The 27,521-nt window shown below is 46.7% G+C and overlaps 1 protein-coding gene across 1 annotated transcript in view; it reads left to right on the top strand.

Annotated features, from left to right (window-relative positions):
* PCK2 (phosphoenolpyruvate carboxykinase 2, mitochondrial) overlaps positions 1-6,775 on the top strand; it is a 53,094-nt gene extending 46,319 nt beyond the window's left edge. The window contains exon 10 of the mRNA XM_078644973.1: positions 6,000-6,775. Coding sequence (XP_078501099.1) covers positions 6,000-6,454 — 455 coding nt within the window. The 3' untranslated portion in view covers positions 6,455-6,775. The remainder of the gene's footprint in view (positions 1-5,999) is intronic.
* Positions 6,776-27,521: the final 20,746 nt, after the last annotated feature.

Here is a 27,521-nt window from a genome sequence, read left to right as displayed (position 1 = left end):
GCAACAAACAGCTAAGGATAACCGCTCTCTATTGTCTTACTCACTGTAGTTTGTCATTTGTGCACTTTTAGTTCCCTATTTTTCAAAACTTTACACGAATCTAGATTAAGGTCAAGATTTTGATTGGTGCTTACATATTACTTCCTTGAACGAACAAATGCCACCGACCTATAGAGCAACACTAGGCCAATAAGGAGAAGATATGACTACTTTATCACACCAAGTCAGACTCAACTTTTTAACCTTACCGGAGCTAGCAACAAAGTTATAAATAAACTACTGGTTTTCTCTAGGGGATCTTAAATCACTACTTACAAGCCCTTTCTACATATCACCTAGGCAACCCATACAGAGATGTCTTTGACAAAATAACTCCACTAAGCGCTCCATCTTTCAAGCCTGTTGGTACTTGCTCAAAGAGGAGCCGGACCAGAGGATAAAGCATTCATTCTTAGTTGTTGATGGTCCTTGCTGCCTAAAAGTAAGGCCTCTATGAATTTAGGTAGAACACACCTTTCCACACTACACCCTAAGAAAAGTTACATTGCGTTGTTTAGTTATTGTATCTGGCAGGATGTAAGGTGCATCGATTACATTCCTGTCCCACCCCCTTTCTGAATGTTTGATTAAAGATAAACCCAGCCTCATCCCGAAGCAAGGTAAAATGGATACATTTGCAAAGTTAGATGGAAAAGCACCAATTGGTCCAGGGTTTTGCTGTGTCGCAGCAATGCAGGTGCAAGCCACTTTGACTCATCAGCCTCTAAGGAATTCTTTCTGTGGTGATCCAATCCTCCTGCACATCTCCACAGATCAATATTAAGGAAGTGGGCAAGGGTGTGGGAATACAGTGAATCGAGTCAATGAAGCACAGGACTGAATATCCAAACTTGAAGTGGTGAAGGAGGTGCAAGCCAACAAGTTACTAACTTCTCAAAAGATTAAGTAGAGAATGCAGCTGGACAAGCCCGACACATCAGTCTAAAGTTTGTGGGCTTCGGCAGAGGGTGTGAAGGGTAATCGTCCTGAAGTCTTCCTGGAGCCAGTGGCGTACTATCTCAGATGGTTGGTTTTCATGTTTTGAGGTAGATCCAAAAGCCTCCTCCAGAGATCACAGTGGGGGAGACTTCAATTGGGTGATAGTTAAAGCATGCCATAGGCATAACCCATTAATAACAGACATGGCACACTAGACTCCAATAGAGGATTTTGTGGCGGCGTGTAGCTTACATTATGCATGGCGGCACTGCCATGCCCTCAACCAACAATACACCCATTTTTCAAAAGTGCATATATCCCTTTCTAAACTCGTTTTTGTTTTTTGTTTTTGAATTTTAGGATAATAACCGAGGTAGACCTTTTAGCCACAGAGTTCTCAAAGTACACCCCAGTTGGCCAAAGACATGGGGGAGGCAAGGCTCCGCAATCCACATGTGACGACTTGATGCTTGGTGGCTTCAAAAAACACAAGTCTTAGCAACACTAGTCTTAGGGTGGCCCTACAGAAAGAAACTGATAAAAACCCTTGTCCTAACAAAGGTTCTATTGATTCCCCAGCAATATTTTGGGAAGCAGGGCTGTAGACTACATCTTGAAACTCAAACATGGCAAGCAGTAGGAAATATGTGCTGCAGAGTTTGTACTCCTCAACATGGAGTGACTATACAGAAGCAACGCCACTTAGATGCTCCTGCTTGAGATTGAGAGTGGAAAATGTTAGTATCGACAGCTCCTCACAGAAGAGGCCAAAATATGTGGTTATTGCCAAAGCCAGCTTTATGACAAAAGATGATAAAGCTGTAAACGTATTCTTCTGACTGGGTACAAAAAAGGAAAATATATACCATCTCATATACATCAGAAATACGGACGGGCAGAGAGTAACAGACCCAGCAGCACCGGAGCACTGAGGTCTAGCAGGGACATTATAGCTCGAGGGCGCTCTCAAATAGTGTGACCCTGAAGGCCTTCGTAGCAGATCTGTAACTGAAGAACCTCACTGACATGGCGAGCAACCCTACTGACTACCCCATTACAGAGGAAAAAGGTGACTGGCGCTATTGGGCAAATGTAGTCCTAGAAAACCCTGGGAACTAATGGATTCTCCATGAAATTAATAAAATTACACTCCAGCATACTGGACCACTTCTACTGACCACGCACACAGCTGTAAAGGAATCGGGTGAGTTAGCGCAAGACTCCAGTGCGGTGTTCATATTGTCAGTGTCTAAATCGGAGTATCCAGTCAACTGCTGCGACAGTTTCACTAATGTTGAAGTTATAATTCATGTGATATCGCACAAGTCAATGCATATCATGACTTATAACACCATAACCTTGCCCTGCTACAAGCAGGAAGGCTTAAATTGCCAGTAGCAGTCCTTCAGATAGAATTTGAGAAGACTTTAATAATCTGAAATGGGAGCCCATTTTTGCCCTCCTCACATGACTGAATCTAGGCCAGGTCTTCCTTGCATACCGTAGCTACTATGTGGCTGAGACTAGCACCGAGCTTTACTACCACCCAGGTAAATTTAGCACCTGTGACGGGAATGGATCAAACTAGGGACCATGCACAGTGCACGGGCTCTGGTTTGATCCATAACTGTTGTGGACGCTTAGACCAGCTACACAAGTGAGGGTACCATTTTATCGGGAGAAGTGTGGGAACGCATGGTGATAGGAATTTTGTGTAACCGTACATATTTCTGAAGTTTCCCTCAAAGAAAATGTGTGATTTTAGCCAAAGTTTGGGATTTGCATGGTATTCTGAGTAAGAAAATGTATTGGAAGCCACGCAAGTCACACCAACCTGGACTCCACTGAGTGTTTAGTTTTAATAAATGTTTGAATTCAGAAGGGTTCCTTTTTGGTGGCTGACCCAGAGTCAGAATAATGCAGCGATTCAGCATGGCAAGTGATAGGAAATTGGGATTTTGCTCAATTGTAATGTAATCAGGTTTTATATAGCGCGCGATTACCCAAAGGCATTAGCGCCAGCATTTAACCCCGAAGACCCACTAGAAACTAGGACAACCACATAAACTTAGTTATAGTTCTCTAAGAAAAGCCACGTTTTTATCAGTTTCCTACATTCCAACAGGTTGTATTGAAACGCAGGTTTAGAGGCAAATTGTTCCAGAGTTAACTAGCCAAAACGAGAAGCTCCTGCCTCTCCATCTTGCTTTATTTATTCTGGGCACAGTCCCATTCTAGCTGAGCTTGATCTAAGAACCCGGCCCAGTGAGTGCCATGAAAAAGTTTTCTGAAAGTATACCAGTACAAAATGGATTAAAATTAATCTTCTCTCTGACTGATCCTATGAAGGCTCTGCAAGGATCGAGAAGTAGGGGCTATCTTAGGAATTTTAAACAGCAGTCTGTCAGCTGCGTTTTGAAGAGATTGAAGCTTTTTTTCACCAGACACTTTTGGGTGGCCATATACAAAGCGTTACAGTAGTCAATTCTTGTAATGAGAAGTGTCACAACGACTGTTTTTCGTAGTTCCAGAGGAATAAACAGAAACATCTTCTTTAAGGTCCTAAGCAGGAAAAAACAGAAGGAGATGATTTGGTTTATTTGCTCTGAAAAGCACAGTTTGGTGTCAAATATGACTCCAAGATTTCTAACTTTTTTTAACTGGGTAAAGAAAATATGTGAAGACCATATGTCAAAATGACACCTAAACGAATGTTTATTTCCTTTTGCTTGCCATGGGGATGATCTAGTCCTCATTGGGGCCAAAAGAATGTTGGAGCTATATGATGTCAAGACAGCCCCCATCCCATTATTTCTTTAAGAAATATCCCTGGCATCCGTGTGCTTTCTGCCACCTCCTGTGTAAGCTTCGGGGCAAATTACGCTATCGTCCCCTGGGAAGGGGGCACAAAGACTGCTGGGCCTTTTGTGGGGGTTCGGGGCACATAAGAATGCTTGGGCAGGCTGTCCCAATCCACCCCTTCCATTTCCCCCACCCCCATTTTTTACAGGTGTTATTGTTGGTAACACACCCACCCCTCCCCCCTTCCACACGGTTATAGGGGATAAACTCCCACAATCTGCCCTCGGGGTAGCTGAAGACTGTTGGCGCCTTTCTGGGAAGGGGGCATGGTCTGTTTCTTGGGTGAGCCGGCCCTAACACTTCTCTTTTCTGACAATTTTTTCCATGTGTCTAGGGTGCTTTCTGCCGCCCCAGTTGGGAGAGGGGTGTCAGGTTGGTTCAATCCTTCATATGGAGCAATCAAGCTGCCATATTGGCACTGACCAGTTTTTGTAAATCGGTCTTTGCCGCAAATCCAGGCATGGCAGATTTTATGGCATACTTCCAAGTGGTTTACCTAGTGGTCATTACTGACTGGATGTTTGGTGCCGTATCCGACTCTGAGGGAGCTTTGGGTGATTAGTGGATTAACGCCTGTACAGGACATCTGTGGGGGCTGGGTGGGTTTGGCATCAGTAGAGTGATGATCCACCAGCCACTAAGATAGTACTGGTAAGAAGGAGAGACTCTTTGCATGCCCTGGAATGGGCAAATAAGTTAACAAGAGAAGCCCCACTCTGTGCAAGGATACTTCAACATAGGGTCCCTGAAGTTGAAGGCTTCAGAGCTGGGATACACTTGACATCTTTATAATGGGGAATGTGGTCACAAGTAAGTCTACAAATTCCTTCACAACACTGCGGAACGAGTTTGGACTTTTATAGCCCCAGTTCTTCTGCTGTTTACAGCTCCGTCGTGCACTAACACCGTACCGAACCATTCTTGAGGAGCTCCCCCAAATCCACCCTTCAGAATTGAAACTCACCATATCTGAACTTACAGATGTAAAGATAATGGGAATGTTTAAGCATTGGTAATACATACGCCTGGCACCTTCCCAGTACTATTAGAGGCATAGAAGGCTGACGTTGGTCCCTTGGATGCAGTGAAGTGGCACACTGCTCTGATGGACCCTAGACCAATAGCTATATCAAGCTACAAGCTTATCCAATTCAAATATTTACGTTGTATACACTTATAACGAATAGGACTCTAGTACTCTGGAATATGGGTAGATCCTCCCCCAACATGTTTGGGTATGGTAACTTTCATCAGGGGCTTCTGGGATGCAGTGCTGGAGATACTGTCAGCATAATAGGACACCGAGCTGTCCTAAACCCTCAACCCCCCCCCCCCCCACCCGTGCTACCAAACGGTCTAGATTAAAAAAGATGTTGCCTTGCTTTTAGGGACCTGGACTTCACAGATGTTAAAGGGGTGACTGATTAGCACAAGAGGGAGGCGGAAGCTCTAAGCCTATGTAAGCAGGGCTAGACCGGGGCAGAAGGCTAGACAAAACAATATACGAGGCTCAGAGCTGCCCGTAGAAGCACAGCAAAGTGTGGGAAATGAAGAAATTTGAAACCCCCCAACTGATGTACTCCATTATGTTTATACATTTAGTAATTGTACTTTCTATGTTCTTTGTTATATCATGTTTTATATGCTCTGTATCTAGAGTCTGCTCTCTCTGTCTATGGTGTCTGTGAGGTGATGTAGAATTTTAGTGTGCAGTAGATGGAGAAGCTCAGAAGGGCTAGACCTGAGCTGATGCCAACATGCTCCTGGGGGGTGCTATTGAATATAACTTCCCTGTTCCATGTCCCATGGCATTCTCTGCTCTTGTTGATCTGGTGCATAGAAAGCTAGTAAAACTGTTTATTAAACAATGAAGTCTAATGAGAACTTTGTAACCGCGCCCTAAGGAGTCTCTGAGGGTCCCACTCAGAATGGTGTTTGTGAGATATGTGGTAGCAAAGTCACCATGTTATCATTGAGAGACACACCAGATGTAGCGTCTTTGATAGCTTTTTCCTAGTTGAAGTCTTTGCGAGCTACAACCAAAACAACTGTCTCTAAGAACTGTGTGAATCTGGCCCAACATGGTGTCTATAAGGGGTTGACAATGCTACCCAAAATATACAGCTGTTTACCGTCTTCCCTTCTTTCTTGTCTCCCAGGGAAAGTCATCATGCATGACCCCTTCGCCATGCGCCCATTCTTTGGATACAACTTTGGCCACTACTTATCACACTGGCTGAGCATGCAGAACCGTCCATCTGTCCACCTTCCCAAGATCTTCCACGTCAACTGGTTCAGAAAGGACTCCGAAAACAACTTCCTTTGGCCCGGCTTTGGGGAGAACTCCCGAGTCCTGGACTGGATCTTCCGTCGTGTGGATGGCGAACCCAGTGCCCGGGTTACACCCATTGGTTATGTGCCGGCAGAAGGAGCCCTGGACTTACAAGGGCTGCCCCCAGTTGATACCAATGAGCTCTTCTCCCTACCGAAGGGATTCTGGGAGCAGGAGGTGGGCGAGGTCAGGCACTACCTGACCGAGCAGGTGAACCAAGACTTGCCTGGTGAGGTAGTGAGTGAGCTGGACGCGCTGGAGGAACGGGTGAAGAAGATGTGAGTGTCTGAACGAAGAAGGTGCAAGTTTTTACTGCCTGCTCTGTTAGTGAGGGAGTAATGGCTACACCCCTTCCAGGGGTGAAACTGTGAAACATTCCATTGTTTACATGATTTCTTCAGGACTAAAATCAGATTATTTTTCAGGGAAGACACTTCATCGCGAACCAAAGAAGGCTTTCTGTGGGGAGGAAGCGGAGGGAAATCGGGACTGGGTTGGGTCTTTCCGGTATTTTTTTGCCTTTTAACTATTTTTGTACAGAAATAAATTGAGGGAAGTGTGTTTTCTTTACTTGTTGATGAAAAATAAAGAACTATGCTGCGAGTTTGGATTACTAGACTCAACTCTGTTGTTTGCGTAAAATGGAGGAAGGGTAATGTAACCCTTCAATGCAAGCCTCAAAACAGCCCATTCCTCAATATTCACTCATATGAGGCCTGTTCTTCTGCCCTATTGCAATCACTGGTCACTAAGGAAAATCAGTGTGGCTTGTTCATTTAGCACTGGTATCCCAGAGCCTCCAATTGAATAACCACATTACTATATTTAGGAGTTTGACTCTTTGTGAGCAGCCATTTTGACAAGTATATTTCCTATTTACAGGGAAGTTTAATAGGTCAGCTGAAATTAATCTATAAACAAAAACAAAGAATGGTAATACGTTCTGGTTTTCAGATATAATCCCAGCCTTCTGTACGGCGACTGATCATCCGGGAGTTGGATATAGGCTGACGCTAGTTTCCCCTACGGGGACTGGGCAGGTCAGGGAATATGTAGGCTCATTACACTTGCTGTCCTAACTTGTACTGCATCCCTGCAGATATGTCTAATATCCGAGTGAACAAGCATCTCAAAAGATCTTGTGATGTTGTCGCATCAGGTAAAGCACAATTTCAATGGGGAATCGGGTATAATCGAACAAAAGGGTGATGGTTTGCAAATTCCAAGCCACATAATACATTTTGACGCCTCTTACAGAGATCGTAAGTACATCTCTCCTTTCAAATTTCAAGTGATGTGGAACCCAGCCAAAAAACTTCTTCAGATCAAAATGTTGGAACGAAAAGCAGTGTCTAGTAATCAAGATCTTTCAAACAAACCTATAAATGAACAAATACTCTTTCACACAGACAAGCAAGTGCCCTGCAGGTCTCTACACAAAACAAAACATCTATTTGTTTTTTTCTGCTCCTGCACACCTTCGTCAAACTATTTCCAAGGGTGGCATTTGTAGGTGGATAGTTAAATGAATCAGCAAAGAATGACGGCCACATCTGCATTCTCTGGCATACCAGGCGAAGTGTTTGGTCACATTTGAGTGGAATTAATGAGCAGAATACACGGAATACATCAGTGTAGAAAAGTACTTGTTTCCTCTTATTTCATTACATAATTCTGCAGAGATAACCTTCCTGCACAATTAAACAATTGCAAAAGGTGCCGAAAAGCCTGTCCTGTTTCAGCCAGCTCCCTGGCCTTTCTCTAAGATGACTCTACAATTACTTTCCTGACATTTAAAGCCTCATAATAATCAATTATGTAATGCAGCTGTGTAGTGGCCCAGTAATAGACAAAATACCAACGGGATCACAAATTATAATTATGTACACATATACAAAACTATTCGTATAAAGTCAACAGGTGAAAAATGACTGAACTGCAATTTTCAATATTATTTAATCATATAACCTAGATGAACATATAACCCCAAATCATATATTCCTAGATTACTGCCATGATCTAAATGACGTACAAAAGGGGGTGGTGATGGACAGAGCATCTGAACCAATCAATCACTCACACCCAGTCAAAAGATCTGGGTTTAATCCATCACCGTTCTTTAGCCCACTCTGCCACCCCAGTTCAGACATGGCCATATGCAAATCAGTCTGACCCTGTGTCTCATGGGAACAGTCCAACCCGAACTGCCAAGCCATGCCTTCCCTGAACCGGAAACAAGCTTCCGAGGACCGGTTTCTGGCATTACAGCCGTCTTCAGCCCGGCTTGCTTGAATCCAGTGGCAAAGTGAGCAAGGGACTCACGTCTGAGCATACCCTGCCACACTTATGGCGGCCAAAGCGGAACAAAAGAGGGTGGTGATGAACGGAGCATCTGAACCAATCAAACACTCCCACCCAGTCAAAAGATCTGGGTTTAATCCATCACCGTTCTTTAGCCCACTCTGCCACCCCAGTTCAGACATGGCCATATGCAAATGACCCTGTGTGATCAAAATGACAGCATAAAAGGCATATAATACCTGATAGAAAAAAATAAATGGGCCTCATTGCTGAAAATATATTGATTTCTATTTCATTCGTTTACAAAATAATAAGAGGACAGGAAAACCTTCTACATTAAAACCATCAAGATATTTGTTTTCTGTTGATGTAATAGTAAACAATTCAATTTGTCGTAATCTGAGCTTTCAAACTCTTCTTTTATGTCTGGGGGGTTTTACAAAATCCATCTATTTGTACTTCCACCATGCTTACCAAAAAAGTACAGAAAAGGGGGTGGTGATGAACAGAGTGCCTGAATTAAGCAGACCACTCTTACCCAGTCCAAAGATCAGGGCTTGATCCATCACCGTTTTTTAGCTCACTGCACCATCCCAGCTCAGAACTTGGCTATATGCAAATTAGTCTGTTCCTGTCCCAGTGCATGATGGGAACAGGGCAAACCAAACTACCAAGCCAATTCTTGTACTGGGAAGGAAACAAGCTTCCGGGGACCGGTTTCTGCCATTTCAGGCGTCTTCGGCCCGGCTTGCTTGAATCCTGATGGTGCAATGAGCAAGGGACTCACATCTGAGTATACCCTTCCACGCTTATGGTGGACAAAATGATTCAGAAAAGGGGGTGGTGATGAACAGAGTGCCTGAATTAAGCAGACCACTCTTACCCAGTCCAAAGATCAGGGCTTGATCCATCACCGTTTTTTAGGCCGAAGAGGCTGAAATGCCAGAAACCGGTCCCCGGTAGCTTGTCTCCTTTCTGGTGAAGAATTGGCTTGGTAGTTTGGTCTGCCCTGTTCCCATGATGCACTGGGCCAGGGACGGACTAATTTGCATATAGCCAGGTTCTGAGCTGGGATGGGGCAGTGAGATAAATAACGGTGATGGATCAAGCCCTGATCTTTGGACTGGGTAAGAGTGGTCTGCTTAATTCAGACACTCTGTTCATCACCACCCCCTTTTCTGAATCGTTTTTGGCCACTATAGGTGTGGCAGGGTATACTCAGACATGAGTCCCTTTCTCACTGCTCCATCAGGATTCAAGCAAGCCGGGCCGAAGAGGCTGAAATGCCAGAAACCGGTCCCCGGTAGCTTGTCTCCTTTCTGGTGAAGAATTGGCTTGGTAGTTTGGTCTGCCCTGTTCCCATGATGCACTGGGCCAGGGACGGACTAATTTGCATATAGCCAGGTTCTGAGCTGGGATGGGGCAGTGAGATAAATAACGGTGATGGATCAAGCCCTGATCTTTGGACTGGGTAAGAGTGGTCTGCTTAATTCAGACACTCTGTTCATCACCACCCCCTTTTCTGAATCGTTTTTGGCCACTATAGGTGTGGCAGGGTATACTCAGACATGAGTCCCTTTCTCACTGCTCCATCAGGATTCAAGCAAGCCGGGCCGAAGAGGCTGAAATGCCAGAAACCGGTCCCCGGTAGCTTGTCTCCTTTCTGGTGAAGAATTGGCTTGGTAGTTTGGTCTGCCCTGTTCCCATGATGCACTGGGCCAGGGACGGACTAATTTGCATATAGCCAGGTTCTGAGCTGGGATGGGGCAGTGAGATAAATAACGGTGATGGATCAAGCCCTGATCTTTGGACTGGGTAAGAGTGGTCTGCTTAATTCAGACACTCTGTTCATCACCACCCCCTTTTCTGAATCGTTTTTGGCCACTATAGGTGTGGCAGGGTATACTCAGACATGAGTCCCTTTCTCACTGCTCCATCAGGATTCAAGCAAGCCGGGCCGAAGAGGCTGAAATGCCAGAAACCGGTCCCCGGTAGCTTGTCTCCTTTCTGGTGAAGAATTGGCTTGGTAGTTTGGTCTGCCCTGTTCCCATGATGCACTGGGCCAGGGACGGACTAATTTGCATATAGCCAGGTTCTGAGCTGGGATGGGGCAGTGAGATAAATAACGGTGATGGATCAAGCCCTGATCTTTGGACTGGGTAAGAGTGGTCTGCTTAATTCAGACACTCTGTTCATCACCACCCCCTTTTCTGAATCGTTTTTGGCCACTATAGGTGTGGCAGGGTATACTCAGACATGAGTCCCTTTCTCACTGCTCCATCAGGATTCAAGCAAGCCGGGCCGAAGAGGCTGAAATGCCAGAAACCGGTCCCCGGTAGCTTGTCTCCTTTCTGGTGAAGAATTGGCTTGGTAGTTTGGTCTGCCCTGTTCCCATGATGCACTGGGCCAGGGACGGACTAATTTGCATATAGCCAGGTTCTGAGCTGGGATGGGGCAGTGAGATAAATAACGGTGATGGATCAAGCCCTGATCTTTGGACTGGGTAAGAGTGGTCTGCTTAATTCAGACACTCTGTTCATCACCACCCCCTTTTCTGAATCGTTTTTGGCCACTATAGGTGTGGCAGGGTATACTCAGACATGAGTCCCTTTCTCACTGCTCCATCAGGATTCAAGCAAGCCGGGCCGAAGAGGCTGAAATGCCAGAAACCGGTCCCCGGTAGCTTGTCTCCTTTCTGGTGAAGAATTGGCTTGGTAGTTTGGTCTGCCCTGTTCCCATGATGCACTGGGCCAGGGACGGACTAATTTGCATATAGCCAGGTTCTGAGCTGGGATGGGGCAGTGAGATAAATAACGGTGATGGATCAAGCCCTGATCTTTGGACTGGGTAAGAGTGGTCTGCTTAATTCAGACCCTCTGTTCATCACCACCCCCTTTTCTGAATCGTTTTTGGCCACTATAGGTGTGGCAGGGTATACTCAGACATGAGTCCCTTTCTCACTGCTCCATCAGGATTCAAGCAAGCTGGGCCGAAGAGGCTGAAATGCCAGAAACCGGTCCCCGGTAGCTTGTCTCCTTTCTGGTGAAGAATTGGCTTGGTAGTTTGGTCTGCCCTGTTCCCATGATGCACTGGGCCAGGGACGGACTAATTTGCATATAGCCAGGTTCTGAGCTGGGATGGGGCAGTGAGATAAATAACGGTGATGGATCAAGCCCTGATCTTTGGACTGGGTAAGAGTGGTCTGCTTAATTCAGACACTCTGTTCATCACCACCCCCTTTTCTGAATCGTTTTTGGCCACTATAGGTGTGGCAGGGTATACTCAGACATGAGTCCCTTTCTCACTGCTCCATCAGGATTCAAGCAAGCCGGGCCGAAGAGGCTGAAATGCCAGAAACCGGTCCCCGGTAGCTTGTCTCCTTTCTGGTGAAGAATTGGCTTGGTAGTTTGGTCTGCCCTGTTCCCATGATGCACTGGGCCAGGGACGGACTAATTTGCATATAGCCAGGTTCTGAGCTGGGATGGGGCAGTGAGATAAATAACGGTGATGGATCAAGCCCTGATCTTTGGACTGGGTAAGAGTGGTCTGCTTAATTCAGACACTCTGTTCATCACCACCCCCTTTTCTGAATCGTTTTTGGCCACTATAGGTGTGGCAGGGTATACTCAGACATGAGTCCCTTTCTCACTGCTCCATCAGGATTCAAGCAAGCCGGGCCGAAGAGGCTGAAATGCCAGAAACCGGTCCCCGGTAGCTTGTCTCCTTTCTGGTGAAGAATTGGCTTGGTAGTTTGGTCTGCCCTGTTCCCATGATGCACTGGGCCAGGGACGGACTAATTTGCATATAGCCAGGTTCTGAGCTGGGATGGGGCAGTGAGATAAATAACGGTGATGGATCAAGCCCTGATCTTTGGACTGGGTAAGAGTGGTCTGCTTAATTCAGACACTCTGTTCATCACCACCCCCTTTTCTGTACCAAAAAAGTACAGCAACTGGATAATGGTCACATACTTTTAAATCTGCTATACTTGCGCTCAGAGACATTCCACACGCTCATTTCACTCTCGAAGAAGGCAATAGCATGGGCTTTGTTGGCAATATTCCACTCTGGATAATTGCAAAGGTTGGTCATCTATACACACATCTACAGAACATTATAACGTTGACAGTAAGCAAAAAAGGAAACCCGACTGTTCCAGTTTTATTTAAAAAGATGATTGACTACAGCTACCTCTGCTTTCCATCGACCTCAAATTTAAAGGAAGCAGCCACTGTTTTTAAGCCAGCGCAAAGCATATGATCTACAACAAACTAAGCTGCAAACAGAAATATTTGTAGGAAATTGGGTTGCTGGTTGTGGGGGGGGGGGGGGGGTGGGTGATACCCTACTCAGGCAGCAACCACAATTTCTGTCTGGGTGAAGTCACAAGCAGAACCCAAATTAACCTGTGCTCAATCCTCTGGTAGCTTGGCACAAAGCAGTGAGGCTTCACTTAGAGGCAATGTATAAAGTATTTAATGCAGCACTTAAAACCGTAATAAACTGAAAACGGAAACATCACACATCGATTTAGAAAAATTGAGTACAATTTAATACATTTGTGAACAAAACAACAAAAATCCAATCAGTAGAACCACAGATATGCAATTTGAGAGATGTATGTATAGTGCCAAAAAGCTACAAAGCAGCACTTACGGTTACCTGGTCGTGCTGTACTGGGTGAAAGTCCCAACCTCAGGCTGATGGAGCATGGGCCGGAAAAAGGAACCAGGTTAGTCCAGCTGAAAGAGTTACCTTTTAAAGTCCGGCGTGAATAGTTCAGTTCGCACTGGAAGGGGCCATGAGAAGCAGGGAAAGTGTGACTGATGGCTGTTGCTGTATCGTGAAGGGCAGGCCGGTCATCCTGGTTTGTTGACACTGTAATGAGAATATCCTGTCTGGCGTTGCGGCAGCCCGTGGTGACCACCGCCTTTCCCCACTTCCCAAACATCAGAAAATACTATGAGGCACTTTAAATGCCTTTCTTTTGCTACTCTGATGGGTGGCTGCAAATCAAGGCCCTCTGGCAGACAATTCCTTGAATATCTGAGTCAAGTCAACCTCCGGAGCGAGAGAAAACAGCTGGAGTGGGATTAAGAAGCAGAAGGCCCTAAAGCCTGCTCCCAGCTTCAGATAGGACTGCAAGCTCCAGCCCTATGAGAAATTTGGAAGGACACTGGATCGTTTTCATTCTGTGCTATGCAGATTGCAGTTGATCAAAGGTTCACTAATGATGGCCCTGACAGCCAGATTTTAGCAGACATGTCTGACAAATTCTATGGATTGGGCCTGTGTAAAGTGTATTTTCTGACGGACGCATAGACACATGATCAATACTTAAGTTCATCTGCAGACTCCCCTATACACATCACCATACAGATGGATCATAATGATGTCGGGTTTAGTCCTGGCTTGGCGCACTCTTCCTCTTGCACACCGATGACCGATCGCATGAAAACACAATTTAAAATGATCATGTTTTCATGCAAGCTCTCCCAGAGCTCCGAGTATGGTCAATTGTGGAGGCTCACAGTTTGTGGTGGGTCACTGCCTGAAGCCTTGTACACAAACCACCATTGTCCTGAGGTATTTGAAGATTCCAAGGGACAAAAATCTCAATCCCTAAGGTACCTCAACCTCTCATTATTGCAGGAGTAGCATGTATATGCCCTCTTGGCTTCACAGCTCTACTGACAAGTTGGGCATTACCAGAAAAACTTCTCTGTATTAACTGTTTCTGGAAGTTCCTGTGCATAGGCAGGTGCATATGTATCTGTGGGACAACCAGCCCCCTGAGAGCACCAGCTTTACGACCGTGGTCTCTAAAGTAATCTATTTTCGCATGTAACCATGAGACACCCTGAGGATTTCTCGTTGTCCTCATCTTTTCTAGCTTGCTCATGCCTGCCAGAATAATGCATTTGCGGGTACCTGTATTCCAGCATCCGGTCACCTACAAGAGTAAGCAGCTCTTAGTTCTGCACAAGTAAGTATATAGGCAGAATCCTTCTAGGTCTATGCTCTTCATACTGCTAATTGAGGATACTCACCTCAGGTGTCTTCTGGGTTTTCTTTGGGCGAGTGATTTGACAGCGACTCATTTAGCACCTCTAGCTGTATATGGTGGTTTCCCACCAGACAATCCTACTGAGATGTCATCACAAGCACTTTAATCATTACAATCATCTGACTTGTAAGTCCGCCTCAGCAATCGGATATTAGAAACCTAGTGTACTGTTTGTCTGGAAGCACTGTTCAATCCCTCGATTTGTTAATGTATTGTTGCGATTCTCAAAGTTGTGCATAAATGTGGCCATACTCGCGTTGGCGTCCATAGAGCAGTGACCCTCTACCATCAACGTAAACTGTATAGAAACTCAGAGTTGTTGGGAGGCATCTGTGCAGGTGCCTCTTGGCCTTCTTCCCATAATCCCACAGCTATCTTTGCTACCTCCATATAGACCGTGCCGCTATTCCATGGGGAAGAACAGGCGGGCAGGGTGAGGACGTGAAATTGAGGTTTGCTCATGAGAACTCTTTTGAGGTGACTTTTTCTGTTACACCCAAAGCCACTCAGAATCCTGATGTCTCTGCTCTCTTTCCCTGTTTTCTTGACCTGTCCACATTTAGCTGGTCACTTTAGGTTTTCGCTTCCAGTCTCTCTGGGCTTGTCTTATTCTCTGGCCTTCACCGGAAGGAGCCCGATCTCTAGCCTTTTCTTTTCTATGATGTGTGAGATACCGGGGAACTACTAGGAGCCACAATTCTTGGAGGTCCTGGGGCTCCATACGGATGCACCACTGGATGTCACACTGCAGCAGCAACTACCTGGGATACCAGGGCACCATTAGCTTCTGATTCTGAGGGGCCTGAACACACCCGGGTGTTTAAGAGAACCATACCTGATTTTTCCAGCTGGGAATTCAGGCAGAAAGAATCACATGAAGTTTTGGCTGCATAAGCAGCCACAACTCTTTTATCTTTTTTTTTTATATAGTAGGTGGAAGCCTGCTATGAATAAACTTCCTGTTGGTCCCCTCTGCTAGTGAAAAACAGCTAATTCTCTCCCTTATTTGCCCCATCCCTTCTCTCACTCGTCACCCCAACCACAGGCCTGCACAAACATTTACTACTTGTCCATGTGTTAAAATCACCTGGAATGGTCAACTCAGTGCGGGTTTACAAGCAGAAAATACAGACCCACGTGGTAGTTCCCTATTGCTAGGGCAAGGCGCTAGTGCAAAATGACTGCACCATATGGTAGACTCTTGTATGATATTATCATTAACCCAGAACTGTGCAACTTAGAATCATTTACTACCCGGCCTTCCTAGACCCTCTGGGTCCAACCCCAGAGGGAAGAAGACGTTTTTTTGTTCTTGTCAGAGGAAAGGATGCTTCATCTAAATAGAATTAGCTAAAGGAGAGTCAGAGGGGGAACAGAACCTAATTGCTACTGACCCTTTGTTGGACGCCCTGCCGCTCCTGACCTTTTGACTGTGTGGGGAAGCCGTGGGTGTGGTGCTCCCTGCCTCCCGCTGCCTCGCTGTAACTGATCATCCACGCAGCACGGCCGCCGAGTGGAGTGCAGCCTGAGAACTACAATACCCAGCAGCCCATGCGTCACGCGCTCCCTAAACCGCGCCAGGAGGCGCTTAAAAACAGCGTGAGCCCCTGCACGAGCGGGGAACAGAACCTAATTGCTACGGACCCTTTGTTGGACGCCCTGCCACTCCTGACCTTTTGACTGTGTGGGGAAGCCGTGGGTGTGGTGCTCCCTGCCTCCCACTGCCTCGCTGTAACTGATCATCCACGCAGCGCGGCTGCCGAGTGGAGTGCAGCCTGAGAACTACAATACCCAGCAGCCCATGCGCCACGCGCGCTCTGTAACCGCGCCAGGAGGCACTTAAAAACAGCGTGAGCCCCTGCACGAGCGGGGAACAAAACCTAATTGCTACTGACCCTTTGTTGGACGCCCTGCCGCTCCTGACCTTTTGACTGTGTGGGGAAGCCGTGGGTGTGGTTCTCCCTGCCTCCCGCTGCCTCGCTGTAACAGATCATCCACGCAGCGCGGCCGCCGAGTGGAGTGCAGCCTGAGAACTACAATACCCAGCAGCCCATGCGCCACGCGCGCTCTGAAACCGCACCAGGAGGTGCTTAAAAACAGCGTGAGCCCCTGCACGAGCGGGGAACAGAACCTAATTGCTACTGACCCTTTGTTGGACGCCCTGCCGCTCCTGACCTTTTGACTGTGTGGGGAAGCCGTGGGTGTGGTGCTCCCTGCCTCCCGCTGCCTCGCTGTAACTGATCATCCAGGCAGCGCGGCCGCCGAGTGGAGTGCAGCCTGAGAACTACAATACCCAGCAGCCCATGTGCCACGCGCGCTCTGAAACCGCGCCAGGAGGGGGCATGGTCTGTTTCTTGGGTGAGCCGGCCCTAACACTTCTCTTTTCTGACAATTTTTTCCATGTGTCTAGGGTGCTTTCTGCCGCCCCAGTTGGGAGAGGGGTGTCAGGTTGGTTCAATCCTTCATATGGAGCAATCAAGCTGCCATATTGGCACTGACCAGTTTTTGTAAATCGGTCTTTGCCGCAAATCCAGGCATGGCAGATTTTATGGCATACTTCCAAGTGGTTTACCTAGTGGTCATTACTGACTGGATGTTTGGTGCCGTATCCGACTCTGAGGGAGCTTTGGGTGATTAGTGGATTAACGCCTGTACAGGACATCTGTGGGGGCTGGGTGGGTTTGGCATCAGTAGAGTGATGATCCACCAGCCACTAAGATAGTACTGGTAAGAAGGAGAGACTCTTTGCATGCCCTGGAATGGGCAAATAAGTTAACAAGAGAAGCCCCACTCTGTGCAAGGATACTTCAACATAGGGTCCCTGAAGTTGAAGGCTTCAGAGCTGGGATACACTTGACATCTTTATAATGGGGAATGTGGTCACAAGTAAGTCTACAAATTCCTTCACAACACTGCGGAACGAGTTTGGACTTTTATAGCCCCAGTTCTTCTGCTGTTTACAGCTCCGTCGTGCACTAACACCGTACCGAACCATTCTTGAGGAGCTCCCCCAAATCCACCCTTCAGAATTGAAACTCACCATATCTGAACTTACAGATGTAAAGATAATGGGAATGTTTAAGCATTGGTAATACATACGCCTGGCACCTTCCCAGTACTATTAGAGGCATAGAAGGCTGACGTTGGTCCCTTGGATGCAGTGAAGTGGCACACTGCTCTGATGGACCCTAGACCAATAGCTATATCAAGCTACAAGCTTATCCAATTCAAATATTTACGTTGTATACACTTATAACGAATAGGACTCTAGTACTCTGGAATATGGGTAGATCCTCCCCCAACATGTTTGGGTATGGTAACTTTCATCAGGGGCTTCTGGGATGCAGTGCTGGAGATACTGTCAGCATAATAGGACACCGAGCTGTCCTAAACCCTCAACCCCCCCCCCCCCCACCCGTGCTACCAAACGGTCTAGATTAAAAAAGATGTTGCCTTGCTTTTAGGGACCTGGACTTCACAGATGTTAAAGGGGTGACTGATTAGCACAAGAGGGAGGCGGAAGCTCTAAGCCTATGTAAGCAGGGCTAGACCGGGGCAGAAGGCTAGACAAAACAATATACGAGGCTCAGAGCTGCCCGTAGAAGCACAGCAAAGTGTGGGAAATGAAGAAATTTGAAACCCCCCAACTGATGTACTCCATTATGTTTATACATTTAGTAATTGTACTTTCTATGTTCTTTGTTATATCATGTTTTATATGCTCTGTATCTAGAGTCTGCTCTCTCTGTCTATGGTGTCTGTGAGGTGATGTAGAATTTTAGTGTGCAGTAGATGGAGAAGCTCAGAAGGGCTAGACCTGAGCTGATGCCAACATGCTCCTGGGGGGTGCTATTGAATATAACTTCCCTGTTCCATGTCCCATGGCATTCTCTGCTCTTGTTGATCTGGTGCATAGAAAGCTAGTAAAACTGTTTATTAAACAATGAAGTCTAATGAGAACTTTGTAACCGCGCCCTAAGGAGTCTCTGAGGGTCCCACTCAGAATGGTGTTTGTGAGATATGTGGTAGCAAAGTCACCATGTTATCATTGAGAGACACACCAGATGTAGCGTCTTTGATAGCTTTTTCCTAGTTGAAGTCTTTGCGAGCTACAACCAAAACAACTGTCTCTAAGAACTGTGTGAATCTGGCCCAACATGGTGTCTATAAGGGGTTGACAATGCTACCCAAAATATACAGCTGTTTACCGTCTTCCCTTCTTTCTTGTCTCCCAGGGAAAGTCATCATGCATGACCCCTTCGCCATGCGCCCATTCTTTGGATACAACTTTGGCCACTACTTATCACACTGGCTGAGCATGCAGAACCGTCCATCTGTCCACCTTCCCAAGATCTTCCACGTCAACTGGTTCAGAAAGGACTCCGAAAACAACTTCCTTTGGCCAGGCTTTGGGGAGAACTCCCGAGTCCTGGACTGGATCTTCCGTCGTGTGGATGGCGAACCCAGTGCCCGGGTTACACCCATTGGTTATGTGCCGGCAGAAGGAGCCCTGGACTTACAAGGGCTGCCCCCAGTTGATACCAATGAGCTCTTCTCCCTACCGAAGGGATTCTGGGAGCAGGAGGTGGGCGAGGTCAGGCACTACCTGACCGAGCAGGTGAACCAAGACTTGCCTGGTGAGGTAGTGAGTGAGCTGGACGCGCTGGAGGAACGGGTGAAGAAGATGTGAGTGTCTGAACGAAGAAGGTGCAAGTTTTTACTGCCTGCTCTGTTAGTGAGGGAGTAATGGCTACACCCCTTCCAGGGGTGAAACTGTGAAACATTCCATTGTTTACATGATTTCTTCAGGACTAAAATCAGATTATTTTTCAGGGAAGACACTTCATCGCGAACCAAAGAAGGCTTTCTGTGGGGAGGAAGCGGAGGGAAATCGGGACTGGGTTGGGTCTTTCCGGTATTTTTTTGCCTTTTAACTATTTTTGTACAGAAATAAATTGAGGGAAGTGTGTTTTCTTTACTTGTTGATGAAAAATAAAGAACTATGCTGCGAGTTTGGATTACTAGACTCAACTCTGTTGTTTGCGTAAAATGGAGGAAGGGTAATGTAACCCTTCAATGCAAGCCTCAAAACAGCCCATTCCTCAATATTCACTCATATGAGGCCTGTTCTTCTGCCCTATTGCAATCACTGGTCACTAAGGAAAATCAGTGTGGCTTGTTCATTTAGCACTGGTATCCCAGAGCCTCCAATTGAATAACCACATTACTATATTTAGGAGTTTGACTCTTTGTGAGCAGCCATTTTGACAAGTATATTTCCTATTTACAGGGAAGTTTAATAGGTCAGCTGAAATTAATCTATAAACAAAAACAAAGAATGGTAATACGTTCTGGTTTTCAGATATAATCCCAGCCTTCTGTACGGCGACTGATCATCCGGGAGTTGGATATAGGCTGACGCTAGTTTCCCCTACGGGGACTGGGCAGGTCAGGGAATATGTAGGCTCATTACACTTGCTGTCCTAACTTGTACTGCATCCCTGCAGATATGTCTAATATCCGAGTGAACAAGCATCTCAAAAGATCTTGTGATGTTGTCGCATCAGGTAAAGCACAATTTCAATGGGGAATCGGGTATAATCGAACAAAAGGGTGATGGTTTGCAAATTCCAAGCCACATAATACATTAATACAAGGCCCTCTGGCAGACAATTCCTTGAATATCTGAGTCAAGTCAACCTCCGGAGCGAGAGAAAACAGCTGGAGTGGGATTAAGAAGCAGAAGGCCCTAAAGCCTGCTCCCAGCTTCAGATAGGACTGCAAGCTCCAGCCCTATGAGAAATTTGGAAGGACACTGGATCGTTTTCATTCTGTGCTATGCAGATTGCAGTTGATCAAAGGTTCACTAATGATGGCCCTGACAGCCAGATTTTAGCAGACATGTCTGACAAATTCTATGGATTGGGCCTGTGTAAAGTGTATTTTCTGACGGACGCATAGACACATGATCAATACTTAAGTTCATCTGCAGACTCCCCTATACACATCACCATACAGATGGATCATAATGATGTCGGGTTTAGTCCTGGCTTGGCGCACTCTTCCTCTTGCACACCGATGACCGATCGCATGAAAACACAATTTAAAATGATCATGTTTTCATGCAAGCTCTCCCAGAGCTCCGAGTATGGTCAATTGTGGAGGCTCACAGTTTGTGGTGGGTCACTGCCTGAAGCCTTGTACACAAACCACCATTGTCCTGAGGTATTTGAAGATTCCAAGGGACAAAAATCTCAATCCCTAAGGTACCTCAACCTCTCATTATTGCAGGAGTAGCATGTATATGCCCTCTTGGCTTCACAGCTCTACTGACAAGTTGGGCATTACCAGAAAAACTTCTCTGTATTAACTGTTTCTGGAAGTTCCTGTGCATAGGCAGGTGCATATGTATCTGTGGGACAACCAGCCCCCTGAGAGCACCAGCTTTACGACCGTGGTCTCTAAAGTAATCTATTTTCGCATGTAACCATGAGACACCCTGAGGATTTCTCGTTGTCCTCATCTTTTCTAGCTTGCTCATGCCTGCCAGAATAATGCATTTGCGGGTACCTGTATTCCAGCATCCGGTCACCTACAAGAGTAAGCAGCTCTTAGTTCTGCACAAGTAAGTATATAGGCAGAATCCTTCTAGGTCTATGCTCTTCATACTGCTAATTGAGGATACTCACCTCAGGTGTCTTCTGGGTTTTCTTTGGGCGAGTGATTTGACAGCGACTCATTTAGCACCTCTAGCTGTATATGGTGGTTTCCCACCAGACAATCCTACTGAGATGTCATCACAAGCACTTTAATCATTACAATCATCGGACTTGTAAGTCCGCCTCAGCAATCGGATATTAGAAACCTAGTGTACTGTTTGTCTGGAAGCACTGTTCAATCCCTCGATTTGTTAATGTATTGTTGCGATTCTCAAAGTTGTGCATAAATGTGGCCATACTCGCGTTGGCGTCCATAGAGCAGTGACCCTCTACCATCAACGTAAACTGTATAGAAACTCAGAGTTGTTGGGAGGCATCTGTGCAGGTGCCTCTTGGCCTTCTTCCCATAATCCCACAGCTATCTTTGCTACCTCCATATAGACCGTGCCGCTATTCCATGGGGAAGAACAGGCGGGCAGGGTGAGGACGTGAAATTGAGGTTTGCTCATGAGAACTCTTTTGAGGTGACTTTTTCTGTTACACCCAAAGCCACTCAGAATCCTGATGTCTCTGCTCTCTTTCCCTGTTTTCTTGACCTGTCCACATTTAGCTGGTCACTTTAGGTTTTCGCTTCCAGTCTCTCTGGGCTTGTCTTATTCTCTGGCCTTCACCGGAAGGAGCCCGATCTCTAGCCTTTTCTTTTCTATGATGTGTGAGATACCGGGGAACTACTAGGAGCCACAATTCTTGGAGGTCCTGGGGCTCCATACGGATGCACCACTGGATGTCACACTGCAGCAGCAACTACCTGGGATACCAGGGCACCATTAGCTTCTGATTCTGAGGGGCCTGAACACACCCGGGTGTTTAAGAGAACCATACCTGATTTTTCCAGCTGGGAATTCAGGCAGAAAGAATCACATGAAGTTTTGGCTGCATAAGCAGCCACAACTCTTTTATCTTTTTTTTTTATATAGTAGGTGGAAGCCTGCTATGAATAAACTTCCTGTTGGTCCCCTCTGCTAGTGAAAAACAGCTAATTCTCTCCCTTATTTGCCCCATCCCTTCTCTCACTCGTCACCCCAACCACAGGCCTGCACAAACATTTACTACTTGTCCATGTGTTAAAATCACCTGGAATGGTCAACTCAGTGCGGGTTTACAAGCAGAAAATACAGACCCACGTGGTAGTTCCCTATTGCTAGGGCAAGGCGCTAGTGCAAAATGACTGCACCATATGGTAGACTCTTGTATGATATTATCATTAACCCAGAACTGTGCAACTTAGAATCATTTACTACCCGGCCTTCCTAGACCCTCTGGGTCCAACCCCAGAGGGAAGAAGACGTTTTTTTGTTCTTGTCAGAGGAAAGGATGCTTCATCTAAATAGAATTAGCTAAAGGAGAGTCAGAGGGGGAACAGAACCTAATTGCTACTGACCCTTTGTTGGACGCCCTGCCGCTCCTGACCTTTTGACTGTGTGGGGAAGCCGTGGGTGTGGTGCTCCCTGCCTCCCGCTGCCTCGCTGTAACTGATCATCCACGCAGCACGGCCGCCGAGTGGAGTGCAGCCTGAGAACTACAATACCCAGCAGCCCATGCGTCACGCGCTCCCTAAACCGCGCCAGGAGGCGCTTAAAAACAGCGTGAGCCCCTGCACGAGCGGGGAACAGAACCTAATTGCTACGGACCCTTTGTTGGACGCCCTGCCACTCCTGACCTTTTGACTGTGTGGGGAAGCCGTGGGTGTGGTGCTCCCTGCCTCCCACTGCCTCGCTGTAACTGATCATCCACGCAGCGCGGCTGCCGAGTGGAGTGCAGCCTGAGAACTACAATACCCAGCAGCCCATGCGCCACGCGCGCTCTGTAACCGCGCCAGGAGGCACTTAAAAACAGCGTGAGCCCCTGCACGAGCGGGGAACAAAACCTAATTGCTACTGACCCTTTGTTGGACGCCCTGCCGCTCCTGACCTTTTGACTGTGTGGGGAAGCCGTGGGTGTGGTTCTCCCTGCCTCCCGCTGCCTCGCTGTAACTGATCATCCACGCAGCGCGGCCGCCGAGTGGAGTGCAGCCTGAGAACTACAATACCCAGCAGCCCATGCGCCACGCGCGCTCTGAAACCGCACCAGGAGGTGCTTAAAAACAGCGTGAGCCCCTGCACGAGCGGGGAACAGAACCTAATTGCTACTGACCCTTTGTTGGACGCCCTGCCGCTCCTGACCTTTTGACTGTGTGGGGAAGCCGTGGGTGTGGTTCTCCCTGCCTCCCGCTGCCTCGCTGTAACTGATCATCCACGCAGCGCGGCCGCCGAGTGGAGTGCAGCCTGAGAACTACAATACCCAGCAGCCCATGCGCCACGCGCGCTCTGAAACCGCACCAGGAGGTGCTTAAAAACAGCGTGAGCCCCTGCACGAGCGGGGAACAGAACCTAATTGCTACTGACCCTTTGTTGGACGCCCTGCCGCTCCTGACCTTTTGACTGTGTGGGGAAGCCGTGGGTGTGGTGCTCCCTGCCTCCCGCTGCCTCGCTGTAACTGATCATCCAGGCAGCGCGGCCGCCGAGTGGAGTGCAGCCTGAGAACTACAATACCCAGCAGCCCATGTGCCACGCGCGCTCTGAAACCGCGCCAGGAGGCGCTTAAAAACAGCGGGACGCCGGGCGAAGCCCGGGCAAAGGGCAGGCCCTCTTAGGCCCTCAGAGGCCGAGTGAGGCCGGGCAGGGCTTATTCTCGTACATTCACTGCCAGGTACCTAGTTCTTGTTCTATTAAATGAAATGTCTATTAAGGTTATAAGCCCTGAGAAAGTAATTGTAGAAAAACAGGGGGGGTCACTTAATGGCACTCTTGATGGTTACTTTGTAAAAGTTCCAACTGATTTAGACATTGAGATAACACTAGCAGAGCGAAGGGCGCTGCGCCGTCGCTCGGTAGAAAGCATGAAGAACAGAATACCGACAGATCTCATGTCCCATACCCACTCACAAAACGAAGGTAGTTTTAGTGGCAATAATGACTTCACATCCCTGGAGAGTGTGCCACTTCTACTCAGAGATTGTTCACCCACACCTAGTGTCTCCACTGAACAGCCTTCGAGCCATATTCCCTCCCCGAGTTCCACAAGCTTAACAAGCATAACTGAGATTTCGACCGTCCCAACTCTTACACATAGCAAATCTGCCCAAAGTAAAACAAAGAAGGCTATGCCGCTTAAGGCCCATGGCCCACCACCCTGCAAAAGAAGACGTAAGGGGATGGAATGGCAAAAATCGAAAATCAGTCATTCTGACTGGGAAATCTTCTAAGCCTATCATTATTACGGATCAAGTTGTAACTGCTGCACTTGATAAATTGCCAAATGCGACAGTCCCCTTGACTTTTTTACAAATGGACAGGGATGCTAGTACCAGTGTATCAACTGTAGGTATTGCTGAACCCCTGCAGCAACCAACACATTCCACCGTTACACTGGACAGCATAGAACACCTAATTAGGTCTTACACACTACCAATTATTGAGAGGTTAAATAGGGTGGAGGAACGACTCCAAGCAATAGAGTCGGGAATTAGGAGTAAGGATGGTCCTACAAAGGCATTGTCGAATGTGGCTGTGCAACTTCCAACATTGGCTACATTACCCACCACATCTGCCCCAAATGTTACAACTCAACCGACAATAGCTTTATCCAAACCTCCCAAAACAATAAACACCAACCAACATAAGCAATCTCCCCTAAAGCAGACGATTAAATCAGTTGCGAACCCTGCCACTCAACCCACAAGGGGCATGGAGAAGATACGCATGGGGAAATCTCGAGGGGAGGTGGGAGGCATTAGGCACCCGGAGGTTCCAGCAATCGGGGGTCCATTGGTAGAACTCACACCCGAAGCTGTCCCTTTTGTGGTTGTCCTCACAAGTGTCCCCAAACTGGCAGAAAATAAGAGGGAAGGGTTTGCCCAGTTAAAGAATGAAATCATTCATTGGTTTAGTATATATAGACCAATTGCAAACAACATCAACGGCGAAATAGTATACGTACGCCGACTTCAATGGCTGGGTGGAAGAGGCAAAGACATTGAGGGAGATGTAGTTGTAGTCAACTTCAGAGATCCGCATGCGGTCAATTTTATACTAAATTGGCCCCCTGGCAATGGTAATAACAGCATCATCCCTCGTGCCTTGACGTATTTTTATCCTAGATCCCTTGTACTCCCTCCAACTTACACAAGTGGACAATCATTTAATAATACTTATCATCCAATTTCATATAACATCAGGCATCATTTACATGCACAATACCTAGCACCTGCTGTCGATCGCTTTGGGTGGAACATCGTACCTTCTAGGTATAATACTAATGCTAACCGGAGAATGGATCATTTGAGACCATTCACACCCCTGGAGACAGCAAACAGGTTTGATGTATTTTCGGGCATGGAAGACTGCGATTGAAGACTACAGCCTACACGGGGTATGGGTGGTCTAATATACTCTACCAGTCCCTCAGTCAAAGACCATGGGCTATCCAAGGTAAACATATCTAACTTGGAGTTACATCAGCCGTTGGAGGGAACCAATGTAGCCAGTCACAGCTGGGGAAAATACAACCCATTATTTCCACGTCATTCTGTGAATGACATTTATGTGGAATCAACACATGTTAAACCCTTAAGCATACAAATGGCCCAAAAAGTCCCGGGTCTGGAAGAAGCCTTTGCGGGACCAAAAGATACGATCAGATTATATCCTCAAGCAGCTTGTAGGGGGGAGTACAGGGGAAGATACAATTAAACACAGTTTAGTCTCTCACAAACTAAGTAGGAGGGCGATAGGAGTAGCAGAAGTAGATGCCGAAGGACCCAATGATAGTTTGCAGAGTAATGGGTTAGCTGAGACTAATGACACCCCCGGACATACAATTACCGAGAAGGATGTGTATCGACAGTATGACCAGGCCCCAAGTGAAACAAGTAATGACCAGGCTAGACAGTTTATAGTGTCATGGAATGTAGCCGGTCTTAGGAACAAGATGGTTTCCAGGGACTGGTCAAACTTTATGGATAAATATATTGTAATCACCATGCAGGAAACCTGAGCAGTGGAACCCCAGTATAGGTCAGGATACCTAAATTTCTCGATACCGGCAACCCACACAAACGGGGGAAGGCCTATGGGGGGCCTGACCACATGGGTTAAGCAGGATGATAGGTACATTGCTGCTCAACTAGATTCCAATTCTAAGGACATTCTAATTGTAAAAATAAACTCCCCTACGTTTAGAGATTTAATAATCTTCAATGTGTACGCCAGGGGGAAACCAGGAGGTAAATCTTCAAACAGTCGATCAACTGGGTCACCTTATAAAAACACTTAGGGGAAAAGCAAATGTATTGATATGTGGTGATTTTAATTGCTCCTTTGAGCCCCTGGACCAATTTGATATTGACCTTACAGAGGCAGAAGATGATAGCTGGCAAATCCCCCAATTAAACATACCTCCCATAAAGAGGTGGACCCAAGCAGCTCTCCAACTCAAGATCTTAAGTCTTGAGTGTGGACTTAGAGCAGCCAATGGAAGAACAAATGGGGATAAGCATGGAAGTCCCACATTCAATAATGGCATTAGCTCAAGCAGGATAGATTATATCCTAGTCAATCTTGATTTCTGGTCAGCTATTCGGGATATGATTGTCATTAAAAGAACTGAGAGTGACCATAATCCCCTCAGCTTAGAGATACAGCTCCTCAAGGGCAAGGGAGGAGCTGCAAGGGATATAACAAATGACATCGTTCTTGCTAATGATACAAGGCGATTAAAATGGGGTGAATGTCTAGGTAATTGCCATCGCATTACAGAAATGGACGCACTGGTGTTGGGTGCAATTTCCGAGTTACAGGGTTGCTCATCCGATGATTACTATGTGACCAGGGTGGTCCCAATTCACACAGCTCTTTTTTTAAATCTTAGCAAATTTTTTATTAAGGCAAGAAAAGATCCACCTCGCAAAGGTAGAAAGAAGCCAGATTCCTGGTATGGCAAAAGTTGCAAATTTGCTTACAAGTCCCTAGCACTAGCAGTGCGATCAATGGACAGGCTCCTAATACGTGATGCTAGGCGTCACTACAAAACAACTCAGCAGGAAGCAAAAAAATCTTGGGACAACAAATACTGGGATGAATTATATGAGGCAAGTAAGTCCAGAAACATGACAGATTTCTGGAATCTAGTGAGATGGGGCAAAGGGAATAACAAGCCGCAGCTGGAAAATTCTGTCCCTCCAGAACGCTGGATAATGCACTTTAAATCACAGTTTGCACGCCCT

This window comes from Lissotriton helveticus, chromosome 5_1 (genome assembly GCF_964261635.1).
Source record: "Lissotriton helveticus chromosome 5_1, aLisHel1.1, whole genome shotgun sequence".
Classification (NCBI taxonomy): Eukaryota; Metazoa; Chordata; class Amphibia; order Caudata; family Salamandridae; genus Lissotriton; species Lissotriton helveticus.
Note: the sequence above shows the minus strand (reverse complement) of the source record. Positions and strands in the feature narration are given on the sequence as shown.